Source organism: Melospiza melodia, chromosome 3 (assembly GCF_035770615.1).
Source record: "Melospiza melodia melodia isolate bMelMel2 chromosome 3, bMelMel2.pri, whole genome shotgun sequence".
Lineage (NCBI taxonomy): Eukaryota > Metazoa > Chordata > Aves > Passeriformes > Passerellidae > Melospiza > Melospiza melodia.
Window position 1 is genome coordinate 4,099,660 of NC_086196.1, and position 18,979 is coordinate 4,118,638.

Genomic DNA, 18,979 nt, shown 5'->3' on the forward strand with positions numbered 1-18,979 from the left:
TCTGTGCTCTCAAATGCCAGAGCCAAAACAATGACTTTGTCTTTTCTTACACAAAAGGATACCACGCTTGATAGAAACCTTCAGCTGAGTTTAGCTTCTGCCACCAACTGATCAGCAACAAGGAGTGGTATATTGGTCATTCAGCCAGATTTAAGTCTTGTAAAGTCTTCTGGGGTGAACTGTTCAGGTATGTATGACAGATGCTGCATTACCTCTCCTACTAGTTAATGCTTGTTTTGATTCCAGAAACAGCAAAAGCTTTCCCCAGCATTTCCAGTTCAACATGCATGTTTTCAACTTCCATTCTTTTTAGTGCCACTGTAACACATAGAAAAAAACCCACAACACAACAGCACACCTGTGTAAACAAACCCCTGTATAAACAGGGCATTTACAGAAGCTGTTATGTATGGGTGACTAAGTTAATGGCTGTAAAAGCCATTTTTAGTAGCAGTATTTTTGTAATCTACCTGTAATACCTAACATATAGGATGAGGAAATTCACACAAGGTGTTTTGAGTAAGAGACATCAACACAAAGGTTTCATAACAACCTTACCCTGTGCTTCATGAGGAGTTCTAAAATGCCAAATCCCATGGAAGTACAAAGGAAGTATTAAGACCTATTTGCAACAACTAAGTGCAATTGATAGAGCTCCTCGATTTCTAAGGCATGCCTTCAAGGCAAAGTCAGGCTTACAATTCAGGCAAATGAATTGGTTTAGAAAAAGAAACTACAAAGAAATCTCATTTCTAAAAAAAAAAACCCATTCATAGACCAACCCCAAATTGCAGCAGTCCCTAACTCTTGAAAGGACAGCCATGCATGACCAAATAGCTTCCTTACTTGAAGACAACTGGCTGTGAGGTTTTGAGCTAGGCCTCTTCATGACAGACTGAGAGTAGCAGATCAGAGTATAGTCCATGTTTTCTTTCATCTCCACACTTACATACAATCATAGAATCACAGAGTTGTTTGGGTTGGAAAAGACCTCAATGTCCAACTGTTAATCCAGCACTCTGATCCTCAAATGCCACATCGACACATCTTTTAAATACCTCTAGGAATGACAACACAGCCACTTCCCTGGGCAGCCTGCTCCAATGATGACAACCCTTTCAGTGAAATTTTTCCTAATATTCAATCTAAACGTTCACTTGTGCAATGTGAGGCCATTTTATCTTGTCCTGTAACTTGGGAGGAGAGATCAACCCGTGAGCTGCCTCCTTTCAGGTACCCATAGAGAACAATAAGGTCTTCCCCTCAGCCTGCTTTTCTCCACACTAAACCACCCCCCTTCCCTCAGCCATTCTTACAAAAACTTGTGCCCCAGACTCTTCACCAGCTTAAGCTCATAAACACATCACCTATAAGGGTGCATATAAACTGATTTGTCATTAGTGTGTACTGACCCTATTCCAAATCAAGTAAGAATGCAGCAGTATGAAAGGACTCTGAGGTTTCAGTATTTATTGCTTATTATTCACCCACGCAATTTTTCAGAACTATTTTAACTAAAGCAAATTGAACAGTGCTTACATGGACATTACTTTCATTCACTGTAGCATAATATACATACAGTCACATCAAATAAGCTTCAAATACACAGCCTCATTTTATCATTGTCCAACTCTACTCCTCAGTGCTTTCAATGTTTTCTTCATGATTGGTGCTATTTCTTCAATAACAACAAAACAAAGAGACCAGTTAGGATTACAGCTATGAGCAACTTAAAATTAGGCAGAAGGTTAAAACAATTAAATTGATCATGTTAGGAAATGCCACTTACTTTTGGTAGGCTTCTTTCCATCTTGAATCATGACACCTGAGCTAGAACTTCTACTAGTGCCAGCATATATCAGATTTGATAATGTGTTATTTCTGTCTCTCATTTCTGGAATCCCTGTTCTTTTAAAACAAGCAAATTAAGAAAAAAGTTAGCATTTAATATCAAGCTACTATTTGCTCTGGCTCATTTTGAAAAAAAAAAAATCAAAACCAACAGCCTGATTGGGTACATTTAAGAGACTTTATACATTTCAAAGTCATAGGATAATTCAGGTTAGAAGGGATGACAGATGACCATCTTTTCCATTTTAATTGTTGAACAAATATTACATTTATAAGATTTCATGTCTCTATTAGTCTTTAAAGTCAAATAATCAGAGTCTGTGACAAATCAAAATGGCCAGCAATACCACTGTGATTCATAATGCCCTGTGCTCTAGTTTGCACAAAATAGACCTTGTGTTTATTTTCTTCTTTGAACACAGCTGAACTGCTAACTGACTCATTGACAGAAAATGAGGGCAAATGTTTAAAAACAAAACTTCTGTACCTGACTAGCAAAAGGTACAGTAACTAACTAAACATCATGTTGGAATCCTCAATCAGCAAGACAAGGACTGAGGCAGATCCACACACAGAGCTGGTGCCTCCTGCTAAAGACCTGAACCCAACACAGCATTTAAGTGTCAGCACAATGTCACCCAGCATGGCCAGCCCTGTACTCCTCAGAGCCAGACACTGAGCATTCTGCCAGCACTCAGCACCACTGCACCCTGAGTGAGAACAGCAGCCTGCTAAGGAGCTGCATGTCTGCACACAAATCCTTAGCAGGATTGTTTGGCTCCTGCAAGACCAGCTTCTCAAGTGAGAATTTCAGCTATACAAATTCTGCAGCTTAAAAATCCAACAGGTCAAAGCAGTGAAGTTGAACTCATTATTTAAATTATTGTGCCTAAACAAACCCTTTGGTCCTCCAGAAGGCAAACCAATGACTTTCTTAGAACTTCTTTCATGTCTGAGAAAAAAATCATGCAAGGCTTGGTCTACATCATTCAGCTACTGGTCCAGAGATTACTGGAGCACAAAGAACATATGTACTTGTATGCTACTGTACTTGAAGCACAAACTGGAAAGGCAGGTCTGTCACAATACAGAATCAACCTCCCACAGAGCAGCTGAAAGCAAAAGTCAAACTCAAAGTGCCATAAGCTACTGCCTTGGTGAAGGACTATCTTTGCAATGGAAATAGCAACAATATGGAAAGAACCTTCCAAATCTCACCAGCTGAAGGCACAGTTATGAAAATTTATCTGGTATAAAAGCTGAGTTTAAGAAAATTCTTGCATCCAGGCTGCCCTTCCTAACCCATACTTATAACCACCTTGAGCAGCAAGTTTGTTTGACTCAGCTTCTGAAATTAACAGGGGAAAAAAAGTACTAAAGTTCCCGAGGTTCCTTCTGGTCAGCTGTATCACACCAGGCAGCTGACTGGGATTTTATCAAAGCAGGAGAACACGTGAGGCTACTAGGAAGGTTAATAGACCCAAAACATCAACAATGGAATTGCCCTAGGATGCCAAGCAGCTTTAGTGCAATCTGGAGAAAAAACAGCGTCCACTTACACTCCAGCTGGGAGAGTGAATTCACTGGCACTTGTGAGAAATGTGCAATGACAATGCACACATGGCCAAGGAGTACACAAGACTTAAAAGGCAAGTTTGTTTCTAGCTACTAGACACTTTAAAAAGGAAAGTAAATAGAGTTAACGTAGAACTTCAAAATTATTTTACAAGTATAATTTTGAACTGAAAGACACAAAAGCATAGTGCATAGCACTTACTTGCACTTCCCTGTGGGATGAAGCTGGATGACAGGTCCTGCTGCCCCATGGATTTCGTGCTGTCGGCAAATGTTCCTGGGTGGTTTTGCTGCCCCAATCACATAAGCCATTTTTACTTGCCTGCCTAATACAGAAGCAAGGAGCAGAGGATACATGACTTTTCACTTCCTTAATGTCCAAAACTCTTTGCATTGCAGCTTAGAATCCTTAGTCCAACCAGTAAGGTAAGATTTTTCTAATGCATAATATTTTCAGGATACACCAATGTATTGTATTAATGCATCTGTTTATTTTTAAGCAAATTTCATTTTAAGTGTAACAGTGTTTGTTCTTGATGATTTCTCCTGGAAGTACAGCATTAGTACTCACTGCAAAGAAATCACTAAACCAAATATATTGTCAAGGGGTTTTGTAAGTGGAAAAGCTAATCAGAGATTTTACCTTTTGGTTTCTCAGACTGAGCTGAAAGAATAGTTTTTGTAAGGATCTTCAGTTTTTCTTCTCTCTGATTAAACAGTCTCCAGTACATTTCACGCCAAGACTCATATTCCAGAAGGCTCTCATTTTTAAAGTCTCTTTGGCAGTGTTTCTTCCACAAGTGGTCAGTCTCTTTTATAAACATCTAATTTAAAGCACAGACATCTTAAATCAGGGATTTAAAAATAACATTTTCAAAGAGTACCTATTCTCTGAGCGTACAGACACAACCCAAACCTTTGGTGGAAGAAGGTGCAGAGCAAATCCCACCACACGTGCTGACCCAGGTACCCACAACCGTGGCAATACCATGCAGGGACACTGACTGCAGCCTGGAAATGACACAGCTTGAAGCAGCAGAGCTGGAGTCAGTGAGCACAGTTACAGGCCAGACTTGTGTCTGTAGCACAGGCTCAGGCCACTCCAGCTCTCAACGTGAGGCACACAGGGGAAAGGCTAACGTGCCCTACAAAGGACTGCACGCTCAGAACATCCATGTCCAAGTGCATCATGGAGCTCAGGTCCTGACAGTACAGACAAATCTACCACATACATGCAATCTCACAGCAGCTACTTCCTGACTGATATGTGTTGCAGGCTTAATATTTCGTAACTTGAACACTGTTGGTTCTAACTTTCCCAGCTATTTCGTTGGTAAATACTGTAGCCATCTTTTTTCTTTCTTACTGTCAGAAACACTCTTGTATACACACTGTCTTTCACTTAGTCATCAGTAGTAATTCTCCTGAATGTTTTAAACTTGAGAAAGGGGAACTTAATAATGACAGCTGAATTCAAATAAATTAGCGCGCAAGATAGAAAACCAGTGCAGCCCATGGGGTTAGGGAACTCTGTGGTTTCCCAAATTTAACAAGGCAGAATTTACCAGATTACATTTCTCTACTCGAAACAACTGCTCTGGTGTGCAACGTGTTAGCACAGGCTCAAGAATTTCAAAGGGCACACCTCCTGCTTCTTGTAGCACTACAAAAGAGGACAGTACTTTCAGTATCTCACTTATTTTACTCAGTGGGTAACACCATTCAGCTAAAAAAAAATACAAGTTAATTTTAGCAAGCACTAACACAACATCCTATGCCAGGCTATGAAAATATTTATAAATCAGCAGTTACATACTGACTAGCAGTTATACTTGAGGATGGATAAAGCATCTTTGAATAGTAATTGCCCCATCTTTACTGATATACATAATTTCCTCCTCTGCCTATGCAATGAAGAATGTCTTGATCACAACAAACATGGGGGTGGAGGGGCAGAATTTTTAGTTTATCATTTATAAGACATTATAAATATATAAGTAAACTTCGATCTTTATAAATTGTAAGCTTGCAAAACAAAGCTACATTTTAGCACAGTCATCAATCCATTTCTGCAAGTGCCTTTCATCCTGCTCCAAGTCACCATTTGTAGGGAGGGACAATATATTTCAGTAGGCCAGTAGTTAGCATGGAGAAATAAAAATCTCATACCCTTAGAGTCACAAGTGCTACAAATCCCCTGAGGTACTCACACTCAATATTGTTGTGAAGCATGCGGACACACTGCTCATACAGTGTAAGCATCTTGGAAAGGCAGACTGCCTTGGAGCCAGAGTAAACCTGCATTTTGGAGTTCAGTCTCTGCCCTGTGAATTGAACTATCTCATTGACTTGCTGGGGTGCTTCTACAGCAGGTACTGTGAATGCTGCAAGCAAAACATCAGGCAGGTTTCACCAGGCTTTAAACATTCAGCTCTGAGATAAACATAAATGACTTTTACTTACATATACAAACTATTTTCTTAATACAAAGTTATTGCATGACAGCGTGGGACCCTTGCATGTATTGTAAATTGCAGAAGTCCATTCACCATCATCTTAACTTCAAGATGTACAGTGCAAGTGAGCTGCACCAACTCAAACCAGCTCTGCATTATTTATCTCCAGTCTACATGGGCTGTATTCACATCTCAACTGCTCTGTTACCCATCCACAGAACTTGACTAATCCTCCTGATTTATCTTAGAGAAGCCAAAAGCTTCAGTAGCAGCAGCAATGTTTCAAGATCCTAGTGGTAGGAAGCCACATGAGACGAGCTGCTAGGGGAACCACTGGCACTTTATGTCACCTACCTATAATGATACTAATGGTTCCTATGCCAAAGCTGCACCTAGTGCCTCATATATTTGTTTTACCTAAGATCATTTCTGCCACGGCTTTGCCTGCTCTAAGTATAGACATGAGTAAAGATAAATGGAGCCTGTAGAAGAGCCACTTGGTTTATGCCTTCTCTAAGTCTGCTGCAACTTTCCTCAGTAAGCCATTAGAAGGAAGGCCTTGTAACTCCCTTCAGCTTCAACAGAGTTCCTACACATGAGGAAGTGAGGCCCTTCTCTGCCACGGACTGATGAGCTAATACAGTTTATTGGAAAAGGGGATAAAACATTTCTATGCAGAGCTATAAACATCTGCACTGTTTCCCATTTATCAGTCTTGTGTATTACTTACCTGTAAAGTCTGCAGCATATGGGGGAGATGATTCTGAGATGCCTGGCAGAGTTTTAGGTAGTGGAGTATTAAGAAGCTCTTGGAGGGATGCCACTTTGGCCTGTGCACAGTTAAGGAATGATTGCTTCAATATTACAAATTTGGGGTTAACCAGGCTTAAAACAAGCTACAATAAACCCCCAAACATGTATGCAAATCCCAAGATTAACTAGGATAACTAGAATTCTTGCTTTTCTACACTAACATTTGTTCACAGGATTACTTTGCAGTATATCCTTTCATACTCCACTAACCAAGACTATACCACAAAAGGAACTTACTGCGACATCTGCAATCAGCACACAGAAAGATTAAAGAACAGAGTAGGTATGCAGAGCTAACGAGCTTTCAGATAAATCTCTACTGAGGCATGCAGCAAATGAGGCAAAACTGCAAGATGAAAAAGGCATAATTCTAAAAGACAAGAAACAGCTTTACACCTAGTCCTATCAAGTCTCCTAGACCACATTCAGTAAGCCATTCAGCCTAAAACATTCACAGCTAACTCCCTAAAAAGGGACTTAAAGATGCAGCAGCATGTTAAGTATGGGTCCCTACAAATGGATCAGCATCCCTACAAATGCATCAACAACTAAATTGCATCTTGGGTGTCCTCCAATTGCAAGTCAGGCACTTACAGCCCAAAATTTGCATTCCCTGCGCTTCATTTAAGTATCTATAGTAACTTTTCACAACTGCTTGAATATCTGAGTATATATAAGCCTCTACATTAATATTTTCCCATCTGGGACAGAAGATCCCACATTCAGATTGCAGATCTTCCATAATAAAAAAAGCCTAAAGCTTTCACATCACAGTGAAGATATAAGTCTGAAGATAACCCTAATTTTCAGTGCACAAAAGGTCTCCATTTAAAAGGTCTAATTAAAACATTTTTTTGCATACATATTTCCGCAGAGGAGTTACTTAAGCTTTTTGCATTTCAAGACACTAGGACAGCTCAGAGTATTGTATGTATGATATCGTTTTATATGCAATAATGCATTTAAAGAATGTTCAGTTCCACTGCAAACATTAACATTCACTATTAAAGAACCATAGCATCTGACAAAAGGACTGTTCTATACAAAAAGAGCTGCAGCAGCCACTAACCAGGATGGTCAAGAAAGATAAAGGTGGACATCTTTCCAAAGGTAACTCCCTTTGCACTTTGCAAGTCAAATGCAGATTAGTTGGTAAGGATCAAATACCATAGTAATATTGGAAACAATGCTAAAAATACAAGTAATTAAATTTAAAACTGTGTCTCTTTTCTACCCATTATTGCCATTACTGGCAATTGCAGTGCAGCTGATACATCAGGGTCATGCAATCTGTTCCTCAAAAAAAAACACAGATAAATTTCAGTGAAATGAAAGTCTAAAGCACTTGTTTGTCTGCCATTTATCTGCTCTTATCTCAATCCTGTAGTGATTTACCTTTTTACTTGGAGTTTCTGATTGATCACTCTCACATTTTTTTACATCTTCAACTCCCTCTTTTGCCTGAGAAAGTTTTGAAGTCTTTTGTAGTAATGAGCTGTTCTCTTTACTGCACTTTTTTGGCTGTGCACCTGTAGAACAAGCTTTTCTCTTTCTTTTGTTGGTAACCTCATCGTAAGTAAGATAAGACTCAAAAGACATAGTAGGGGGTTCAAATTCCTCATCACCAGATGATTTGGCTTGGTCTTTCATGACAAGATTTTGTTTTGGTTTCTTCACACATTTAGGATTTCTCTGTTTGGAAGCATCCTTACTAGGATTTTCTTTCAGGCACAATAAGCCTTCATTGGCTGCAGAGGAATGCTGCTTTTTTGAAATTTTCTTTCTCTCTGTGGAGGTGCTCCCTTTGAACTCACTTTCTTTAGCCTGAGAATTGGTACCCTGGGAAGCATGCTTAGAACCACTGCTGCTACATACTTTATTATCACATTCTTTTGGAGACTCAGAATTTGTACTTTGATGGGTCTTTTCATTACAAATATGCTCCTTATTCAGCTTTGTACTAATGGGAGCACTGCTGGAACTTGTAAAGGCTGGGACAGATGTTCCAGGCTTCTCTGAAGGCTTAATCTCCTGGGAAACAGAAGATTTCATCTCATGTTTTTCTTTTCCATTATTTTTTCTTCCCCTGTGATCACTGCAACAATAAAAAAATTACATCCCATTCTGTAGTTGATGCTAAATTCTTAAACAATCTGGTTTTCCGATATTAGTAAAACTAAAAGCATAAAATCACACCATGTGTCATAGTTTCCCAAAACCCAGAACTTAGTTCTGCACTGTGTTCTTACTCTTCCTTTATCAGTACAGAATCACAGAGCTCCTGGGTCCAGCACTGCTAAATATTGAAACAATAATTGATAGCAAAACAAGTGGGGAGTGGGGACATAAACCTGGCAGTACTATCTGCTTATAACATGCTGGATACCACTTTTCACAAAGCTTCCCTGCGTGCTTTATAACAAAGACATGGTGCTTGAAATAACTAGGAGTCAGAAAAAATTACAACATGTTCTGTAGGTGAAACAGATTAACAGGTCAGCCTTCATGATTTGCTTATCACAGGTTCTAGTATTTTACTTCGCTGTCATTTGAACATTTTCAGATTTAAAACGCACTTTTTAGTCAAACTATTCCCTTGGCTTTCTCAGCTCAACTGTTTGGAACTGCTGGGACTCCATGAAACACCTAAAGCAGAGCAGGCCTGGCCATGGCAGTGGTGGCTGTTTCAGTCTCAGAAGAAACTGCATATCTTCACTGTGCCTCCTCCAGTGTTGGAAGGCCCTCTCAGTCCACAAGAACATTACAAGAAAAACCTCTATGCAACCACATCACTGGGGAGCTGCCTTATTTAACCACCACCTGTGGGAAGAAAGAGCAAGTTTCCCAACTTCCTCAAGTGCAGAGCAGTGCCCATCAGGTTTAGTCCTGCTAGCACCAGCTGGGACCTAAGAACTTGTGCCAGTCACAAAAACCAGCTGAAGTCAGAGTACCAACTGGCTAGTTGACCAATAATGGTTTGATTGTTTTCCTCATATTTTACAGCTGCATTCTCTCAAGTCACATTCCAATTCAACCACCACCACATTCAACATAGCTGTGTCATTCCAAACACCTTCCTAAGTTTCCAATCTGTATTTTCAAATTACACTACAATATAATTAAATTCAAAGAAAAAAGTTTACACCTACCTTTTACTTTCTGGAGAAATAAGCTTTTCCCACTGTTTTAACAGACTTTTAGCTACATTCCCAGCAGTGGCATGTTCCCTAAAACTTTTAACTGTTTTGTCCATGCCAGTTTCCTGTTGAAGATAGTGCAAGAAAGATGGGCAGAATAAATCACAAATTTCTCTCCTCCCAAATAAAACCTCCTCTACAACTGCTACAAACAGTATTAGCCTCATATTCAGAGCAGTCCTATGGCAGCCAAAGAATAAATGCCCTCTTTATACAGCAAACAGAAATTAAGGAAGTAGTTATTTATAACCAAATATGGGGGAAAAAATGAAGGTTTAATTCATAAAACTGAGATAAGTAATTTTCCTCCATTAAATGTACATATTTCAGGAATTTCACTTCTCTCAAATGCTTAAGCCCAGAACATGCATCAATTCAAATTTCCTTTAGGCTTATGAAGTACATTTGAGCATATTAGAAAGCATATATGTTGGGCATGGTGTAATATAAAATACATCTCAACAAGCAGTACAGGGTTGAGGGGTCAGAGCAGCAGAGTTCTTTTCACAGTACCATTGTGTCTTCAAGTCTCATTCTAGTGTGTTTTGTTTAAGCAAAAATATCTTGCAGACTTCGAGCATTTGCAGAATCACAGGTGATTTTAATAATGTATTATCAGTAAACATCTGATTCACAAGCCCTCACTTTTAAGATGAGGCAAAATATGGAATTGAGTAGGTTCACTGCAACCTGTGAATGCTCTTGCTAACAGCTCTACTCCTGCCAAGTCTGAGCTATACACGTTACTCCCACATAATCAGCTCCGCCTCCAGAAGGGGCTTCCTTAAATTCACTTCAAGTATATTTAGCTTGTATATAATTTGAGCAACCTGATTTGGTAAGTCAGTCATTGCAAACAGATGGAAGAAATCTGGTAGGACTACTTCATAAAGCTATTTATGTTCTTCAAATGCATTAAAATATGTGGAGCCCTCTGCTGTAAGACATCACTTTCCTCTATTTGACTTCCATCAAAGTCTGTCCCATTATAAAGCATGCAAAAATTCTGGGAACATGAATCATCTGCAGAAGCCCTTTGTCATTTTAAAGCACTAATTGCAATGTGACATTATGTATTTTTATTGGAAAACAAAATAAATATTGCTTCATTTCAGTAGAAGTCTGCCTGTGCCTAGGCAGACAAATGCCTTTACCTGAATAGACCATTCAAATATCTTGGCAACTATATTTTTCCTCTTGCTCTTCAAAGAATTCAACTCTCACAAAACCAACATTTTTCTTCTTTTCAAAACACAGACACATTGCTTATAATAGCTAGAAGCTTCACCGACCAGTGTGAGGATATTTAATATAGAATTTGACAGGATGCAGCTTGGATGAGGATAGAATCATTACTGGGGATTCCTCCTCTTTAAATGCAAGAAACTACCTTTGGCTGCTAATGAAAGATGGGAGAGTTAGACAACTGACTTAAAGAATGGTTCACTTGTATTTGCTTTAAGCATTGATTAAAGGCAGTTTTACACTGAAAAGAAGCCATCCTGATTAGCAAAGTGTCCTCTATGTGCTCAGTTCTATCACTGTTGACATAATACTGCATTCATCAAACTGGATGACCAGCTTCTGGGAAATTAATCTAACCAAACAGGATATAAATTTAAAATTGTAAAATGAAACATGTTCACCACTTCTACAAATGCACACTCTTGGCATTTACATAGTAATTCACTATAGAAGAGTGTAATGTATTATTACTGATCACTTACCAGTAAAATATCCAGCGATAAATCCAAACCTTGTAATACCTTAAGTGTTTTTATAATCTGGAAGGAAACATCAGATTTATTGTTTTCAACAAATACTTGGAAATCTTATTCTGTTCTTCTCATCCTCATTCACATATTTAATCCAAAAATACACAACAGTGTTAAAAGGAACATCCAGTAACTCCTGGAAAACATGAGCACTCCTTTACTGCACATCAAGCAGTGTTTGCAGTCAGTGCTGTGAACCAGTACAGTCCTGCCAACCCCTCAATTTCAGTAACAACAGAAAATCCAGTAAGTAGTTTGAAATTACTGCTACAGAGATTACAGTAAATGTCAGTAGCACAGTAGGAGAGGCTACATATATATGCCTACTCATGCTGTGGCAGTGGCCCTCGTCAGCCACAGAGCCAGTACAAAAGCTGCATTGTGCAAAGCCACCAAGCAAAAACCAGCAAGCCTCTCAGTCAGCAGCACTACTCCATCAATCCAGGCCAAGAAAGGACCACAGAGCTGGTGCAAGCCCAGACTGCACAAAATAAGGTTTTGAAAACATAACCGCAATTTGAATTTTAACAAAACAAGCTCGAGCTAGAACAACTGTTTTCTTTTCCACTGTCAAAGCTTACACCTGTTAGCAAACTCAACACTTCCATAAAAGCAGGAAAGTTTTTTTCACATACAAAATGCTCATCTTTCTATGAGAAGTGTTTTAATAACAAAGAAGTCACATTTATGAGCCGAGTATAAATTTTGACAGCAGTATAACCCAATTTATTTGGCAATGGGTAGCATACAGCACCCCAGAGTCTTGCAGCTAACCATACACAGCAAATTTGTCTTATCTTTCTGTCATTGTTTAAGAATGGCATTCCCCAATTTAGTGTAGCCACTAAAACACTGCCAACCACACACATGAAGCTATGATACAGAGATGACAGAATTAATGCACAACTGAAATAGCAGCATTTCAGAGGGCTTTCACAAAGCCTGCAATACTAGTCAAGTGTTTCAGATCATTGACACTTCTCAGTGTAACAGCAGGAACACAAAACACACTACCCAGAAATCTTCTGGCAACAAAAGCAGCTATATTAATTTAAACAACCGATGAACTGTCATTTATTATATTAGATACTGTTTCTGAAAAGGCATTGCAGGAGGTGGAAGAGGTACTAAAAATGAATAGCAAGCTCAAAGAAACAATTTACAAGTTGCACTCCAGAGATATATTGCTCTACTGTTGCTGTAAGTCTCATTGCTCCTACAATGCATTTGAGTAGTGGAATCCCACACTTGACACTGATCTTCACTGTGTTCAGTGGGATCTAACTACATGCCTGGCATGCAGCTCTTCTGTAAATCTTCCACCCTGAAACAGTGCTTCTGGGTCTAAACAAGCACAGCAGAAATGCTTCACAGCCTGGGAAATTGCGAGACAAGGTAAAACATACAGCCAGGACCAGAGGCAACAAATAAAATCTCTCCCAAAAAGTTCAGCTAGCTACAAAATGGCAGGACACCTAAAAAGAAATTAAATAAAATAATTAATTTTAAAAAAAGCTTCCTCACCAAGATTTCAGAACCAGCACAAAAGCCATACGAAGTTCTGCTTATCTTAAAATAAGGCAATCCCCAAGAAAAATTGTAATTGCTCACAATGTTGACATAGTTTTTAATGCTTGACATGATCAGTGTCAAGTTAGTTCACTTTTATTTAATTAAAAAAAATTATATCCTCATTGATTAAATTTATTTTGCAATGAAAAAGGAAGTAGCCCACTGCTGCCATGTTATATTGGGATATTTAACATGTCTAGAAAATCAAGCAATGCAAACCACTGGGAATAAATCCCATTTACTTTGCGAGAGACAAACCTATTTGTGGAAGAATACTAAGGGACGTTTTCATCAAAATACAGAGAATAAGGGTTTTGAATAGTTTCTCTTGATGGATTTTGGATTAAGTTAACTCATAAAGCCAAGTTTATTTCAGAAGAAAAAATTCAGGAAGCAGGCAATTACTATTCATACAAGTTCAAACCAACAGGCTAAATTACAAAAGTACCTAGATGACAAGCATGTTCAAAAGCAGTCAACACATTTTAATGAAAAACAAAACTTTCAAAGTCTTCTAAACTACAGACCACATTGCTCATTTTGGTTATTTGAAATGTGTATCACATTTGGAAAACTAAGACAAAAAACAGTTTCATTTTGAAAAATAGAAAAAATGGACCAGACACACTGATAAGGTTTTTAGAAGTGATACCAACCACTCAGGCTGCAGGGCAATCAGCAGCTCTGCACGTGCAGGACTAGTACAAGACTCTGTTCTGTACCTGGACAGAGTAAATGGCTGCATCCAGCCTGCCAGTAGAAATCACACATCTCCAAGTTCTTCAGATGTAGAACCAAACTTACTTACAGAAACGATCAGAAAATAAACAAATGTAATTTGTGGCAAGCATCTGTAGCAGCAGAGAAACTTTGTGTTTATCCTATTTGCTAGAGATCTGTGATTTCTCTACCAAAGACAAAGCACAAATACAAAGCTCCAGTATTATATATTGGGCTTTGGACACAGGTATACTGTGATCCACAAGATACAGAAAAGTCTGTCACCAAAACCAGAGCTTGCTAGAAACACCAACTTTGTTGTCCTAATACCTATATATAGTATGCCATTATAATTATTGCATAAAATAAGGCAAAATGATGAAGTCTGTTCTGAGCAGGCCATCAAAAACAAAATAAAGACTGACTATCAAGGGATCTGTCTCTAACCATTTCTTTCACCACAACATTTGTGGCCTATTTGGCCCTCATCTCACTGGACTGGCTCCAGCAATTTCTTCAGGGAAGACCTTCCATATACACACAATACATATGTAACCCTCCACTGGTTTTCAGACTATTTTACCTCACATATCACTATCAGCTATATCCTCGTGGAAAAACTATCTACTTTAAAAGAGATTGTAAACTTCATAGAAAAATTTTGAAGAAAATTTATCTTCATATACAATTCCTAAACTAGTCTACATAATTCCTAAATACTGATTTATAAAGAACAATCAAAACCCTATAAGACAGGGTTTTTTCCCATAAAATACATTCCAAGAAAAACCAAGACCTAGGTCTTCATGCAATATAAACAGGCAAAGCCTCATGGACAAACTGAGAGCTGGCATCCACATCGTGGTGTGAGACAAAAGCAAAGATGACAGGAGGAACAAAAGCAAGCAAAGATGCAGGGAAGAAGGGAAAGCAGGCTGGAATTTGGAAAGCAGAGATCAATGGTAATAAGCAATGGGAAAGAAGCATGTAAGCAAACAAAATTTTCCAGAGCCAAAACTGAAAGCAGAGTGGTAACAACAGCAGCCAGGTGCACTGGGTTTGGTCTTTCCCACTCCACCAGTGTTGCTCCATCATCCTTCATCCAAGTGCTGTAGTCTTCTCTTATTTTCCTCTCTGAGACTGGAACCTCAGGAAGGATGGGACCCACTAACAGGTTCCCAGACCATTTGTCCTGACTGATTATATTTCTCTATTGTAACTCTTGTTTTCTCTCTCTTCACTCAATAGCTGCATTTCCCTTTCACAGAGATCCATATGATTCTTTAGCTTATTCTCTTCTATAACAAAGCCTGTGAAATTCCATCATGTCACTAACTTCTGGCTGAGCTAGACAACTCATCTGAAAGACTACCAGGACTTTGAGGAAAACACCTTAGAAAAACCCAACTCTGTCCCAAGCAGATAATCCCTATGCCCTCAGCTAACAAAAAAAAAAAAATCCTGAACAAATACTCTCTCAAGGCAAGCACAGCTGTTCACCTAAAACAATTTCTTAGTTTTGTGTTTAGCTACTAAATCTAACGATCTGTTAATTAACTAAAGAAGCTTTCTTCCAATCATCTTACACAATACAGAAATAAATGTAAATACTAATCACACACTTTACCTTGGCTCTTTAGTTTCATTAAGTTATGCTAGCCAGAGCTACAGCCATTCTGTGGCTATCTTATAATCTTTCCAGCTAGGCCAGTGATGTTTTTAAAAACAGTCCTCAGAACAGGACATAATATTCCTGTAATTGTCCCTCTAATGCTATATAGCAATAATAACATAACCCTGCTAAGCTACCCAAAGATAGCATTTACCCCATAAGCCACTGCACTCTGCTGCAATTTCATGCTCAACTGGTAATACATCAGAGCTCCAAATCATTTTCTGAGTCAATGCTTTCCAAAATACAGTCTCCTATGCTGAATGACCTATATTCATAGCTCCTAGCTGTGACTTTCCACTGAGCCATGGTAAAACATGTGTTGCTCAAATGAATGTAGCCTACCACATGATCACATTTGGTTTCTAGAAGGGACTCACTTCATTTTATACAAACGACTTCAGTATGGGTAGCATTTCCCTACAATGTTTGTTGTCTTCTAAATTAAGTAAATTTCAGCAGCATCACGTCACAAAGAGATGCATAATCAGTCTCCTACTCCCCAAAAACCACCACAAACCCACAACCCAGCACTGTTTCCTTATGAGGTCTGGCACTTATTTTTGGCGAGCACAGCTGAAATCGCTTTCACGTATTTTATCAGGCCCATGCCACTGCTGCTCTAATCAGCACCATACAGAAGCAAGTCAGATGCCTTGAAGCTTGCCTACACTAATTCACAACAATTAGTGTCAGTCAAATACAATTTGAGATAGATTTGGCAGAATGTATCTACATAACATCTCATGGAGTGGTAAGGATCACGGCACCACCCTTCAATTCTACATCAGGTACAATCTTAAGCTCATGCATCCTTCCTGTATGATCAATGCCAATGAAGACCATCTCACTGACCTTTAATGCTAGCACAGTACTTTTTTCTCCATACTTTCCCTAGAACCATAAGCATCATTCAATAACTGGTTTTTCCTTTGTCAATTCTCTCAAAACTCAGTGGGTACCTATCAAACCTCACACATCAGGAAGCTTTTGAAATAGGCAATTGATGTTCTTTGTGGTTATCAAAAACTTTTAAGCAATATTAAAAAATCCGAAGCTAAATATTCTCAGTATGGAACAGAAGTATTTGACAACAACAACACTAGCCTACATACACATCTGTGATATTGATTTGCAATTCTTTTCACAAATTTCTAGAACTCACCGTTTTGCCTTTAAAGATACTAACCACATGATTTCTCTTGTCAGATTCAGCTTCTGTTAGGAGCACCTTTCATGACTGGCAATTTACAGCTATCAGTTTCTCACTTTCCCTGCCACTCCTCAGGCTGTTACCCATAAATACTTCTATTTCACTAGACAGTTTTGCCAGGGACAGAAGTGCAGCAGCACCACCATTAGCTCCATTTTATGCAGCGCCTGTGAAGCTATGCCATATAAAAACATTGTATCTTCTCCCTCAATGAATCCAAATTAGCCAGAATTGCTCTGATTTTTCACATTAGTAGAATGCTTTGAAACTTACTGGCTTGAGGTTACTTAAAAACTTATTACTTCTAGAATTGTTTTCTTTTCCTTTGCTACCTCTTGTTCAAATAGCATATCAACACTAATCCCGAGTACAAATTCAGACACTGTAATAGCTGATCGTTTCTGTAGCATAGGAAGAAATCTTAGGCTCATTGAACTGCATATTAAAACTTCTAAGAAGCACCTACACAAATATTTGCATTTTAGACAGATATTGTCTACATCACAATTCAAGAAGATAAGCCATTATTGGCTATGAAAACCGGTATTTCTTCTATCTGTATACACACATACTTTGAAAACACGCTGTAGGCATGATTAATAGCTAAGATTCTCATCAACTACCAAATACAATGCCATTTTTACCGCTGCCCTCTGCCTCCAACCACAAACTTCTATCAAGTTTTAATGCCTTTGAAGCCCATAAAGATAAAAGCATCCTGTATTTTCAAAGCGAATGTGACCCTCCGAAAATTGAATTTAAAAAAACAAAAACAAAAAAAAAAAAAAAAAAAAAAAAAAAAAAGCAGAAACCACATCACTGTTTCGAATACACCATCCTCAGTCAAATATAATTTATTATTTCACAAAACGTTGAGGCCAATTTGCTCCCATTTCCTTGGGAGTGCCGGCTGCTGCTCAGAGAAAGCGGGGCGTGCCTTGGTGTCCCCTGTGCCCCACAGCCCGGGGGTGTCCTCCCTTCCCCACGGCACGGGAGTGTCCCCTGTGCCCCACAGCCCGGGGTGTCCTCCCTTCCCCACGGCACGGGAGTGTCCCCTGTGCCCCACAGCCCGGGGTGTCCTCCCTTCCCCACGGCACGGGAGTGTCCCCTGTGCCCCACAGCCCGGGGGTGTCCTCCCTTCCCCACGGCACGGGAGTGTCCCCTGTGCCCCACAGCCGGGGGGTGTCCCCCTCTGCCCCTCCAAATCCCGCTGCAGCCTCTGCCCCGCCTCTGATCGCGCTCCCCACTCATCTCTGCCTGCCTCGGGTGTCCCTTAGCTACTCCTCACAGCTACTGAGCACCCCGACACCCTACAGGGCTTGTTTCAGAACAGCTTAGTCCTCCTTGGACCAGGAAGAACAACAAGGCAGGGCGTGACAGGCCCCGCTCCTCTTTGTGCGCCGCTAAAACCAAGCAGAAGCACCTATTTCTCACAACAGCCCAGCGGCAGCCACGCTCGGCCGCCACACCGGGTACCTCTGCGGGCTGCTGCGCACGGTGCAGCCGCTCCTGCAGCCCCAGCAGCCTCCGCACAGCGCTCCGCCCTTTCTCCGCCACGGCGTCGCCGCCGGCGTCGCCGCCGGCACCGCTGCCGGCACCGCTGCCGCTCCGCCCTTTCTCCGCCACGGCACCGCCGCTCCGCCCCTTCTCCGCCACGGCACCGCTGCCGCTCCGCCCTTTCTCCGCCATGGCACCGCTGCCGCTCCGCCCCTTCCCCGCCTTGGCAGCGCCGCGGGGCCTCCTCTGTTGCCGCCCGGCGTTCTTGTAGCCGCGCCCACTCCGCCATTGGCCGTTCGTCCCGGCCGGGCTGCTTGTTGGCTGCCCAGCTACCAGCAGCAACAGCGCGGACTGTGTGCTTTCCTCTGCCCCGCTGGGCTCCATTTGCTCGCGCAGTGCGGTACTGAGCAAGCGGTACTGAGCAGGCACAGCGCAGCTGGGGCGAGCCCCTGCAGAGGGGTCAGGGAGCGGCCTGCCCAGGGAACGCCTGTGCTGCGTGCGGCAGGTGGGACGCGGACAGTGTCACTTGCTGGTACCTGCCCTGTTACCTGCAGCAACCCCGAGGCATCCCTGGTGACTGTGGCAGCGAGGCTGCCCTGTGGAACGGTGCTGTGTGTTGGGGTGGCGAGGCCGAGCCG

The 18,979-nt window shown here is 40.6% G+C and overlaps 1 protein-coding gene across 1 annotated transcript; it reads right to left on the reverse strand.

The window, feature by feature from the left end:
- Positions 1 to 1,444: 1,444 nt before the first annotated feature.
- Positions 1,445 to 18,725, reverse strand: LOC134416886 (elongin-A-like). Its single transcript, XM_063153560.1, has 11 exons — positions 18,321 to 18,725; positions 11,620 to 11,676; positions 9,845 to 9,957; positions 8,091 to 8,790; positions 6,613 to 6,712; positions 5,637 to 5,810; positions 4,992 to 5,089; positions 4,070 to 4,250; positions 3,629 to 3,752; positions 1,790 to 1,908; positions 1,445 to 1,678 (listed from the first exon to the last, which is right to left on the reverse strand). The coding sequence occupies exons 1-11, from the start codon at positions 18,723 to 18,725 to the stop codon at positions 1,620 to 1,622; spliced, it is 2,130 nt and encodes a 709-aa protein (XP_063009630.1). The 3' UTR covers positions 1,445 to 1,619.
- Positions 18,726 to 18,979: the final 254 nt, after the last annotated feature.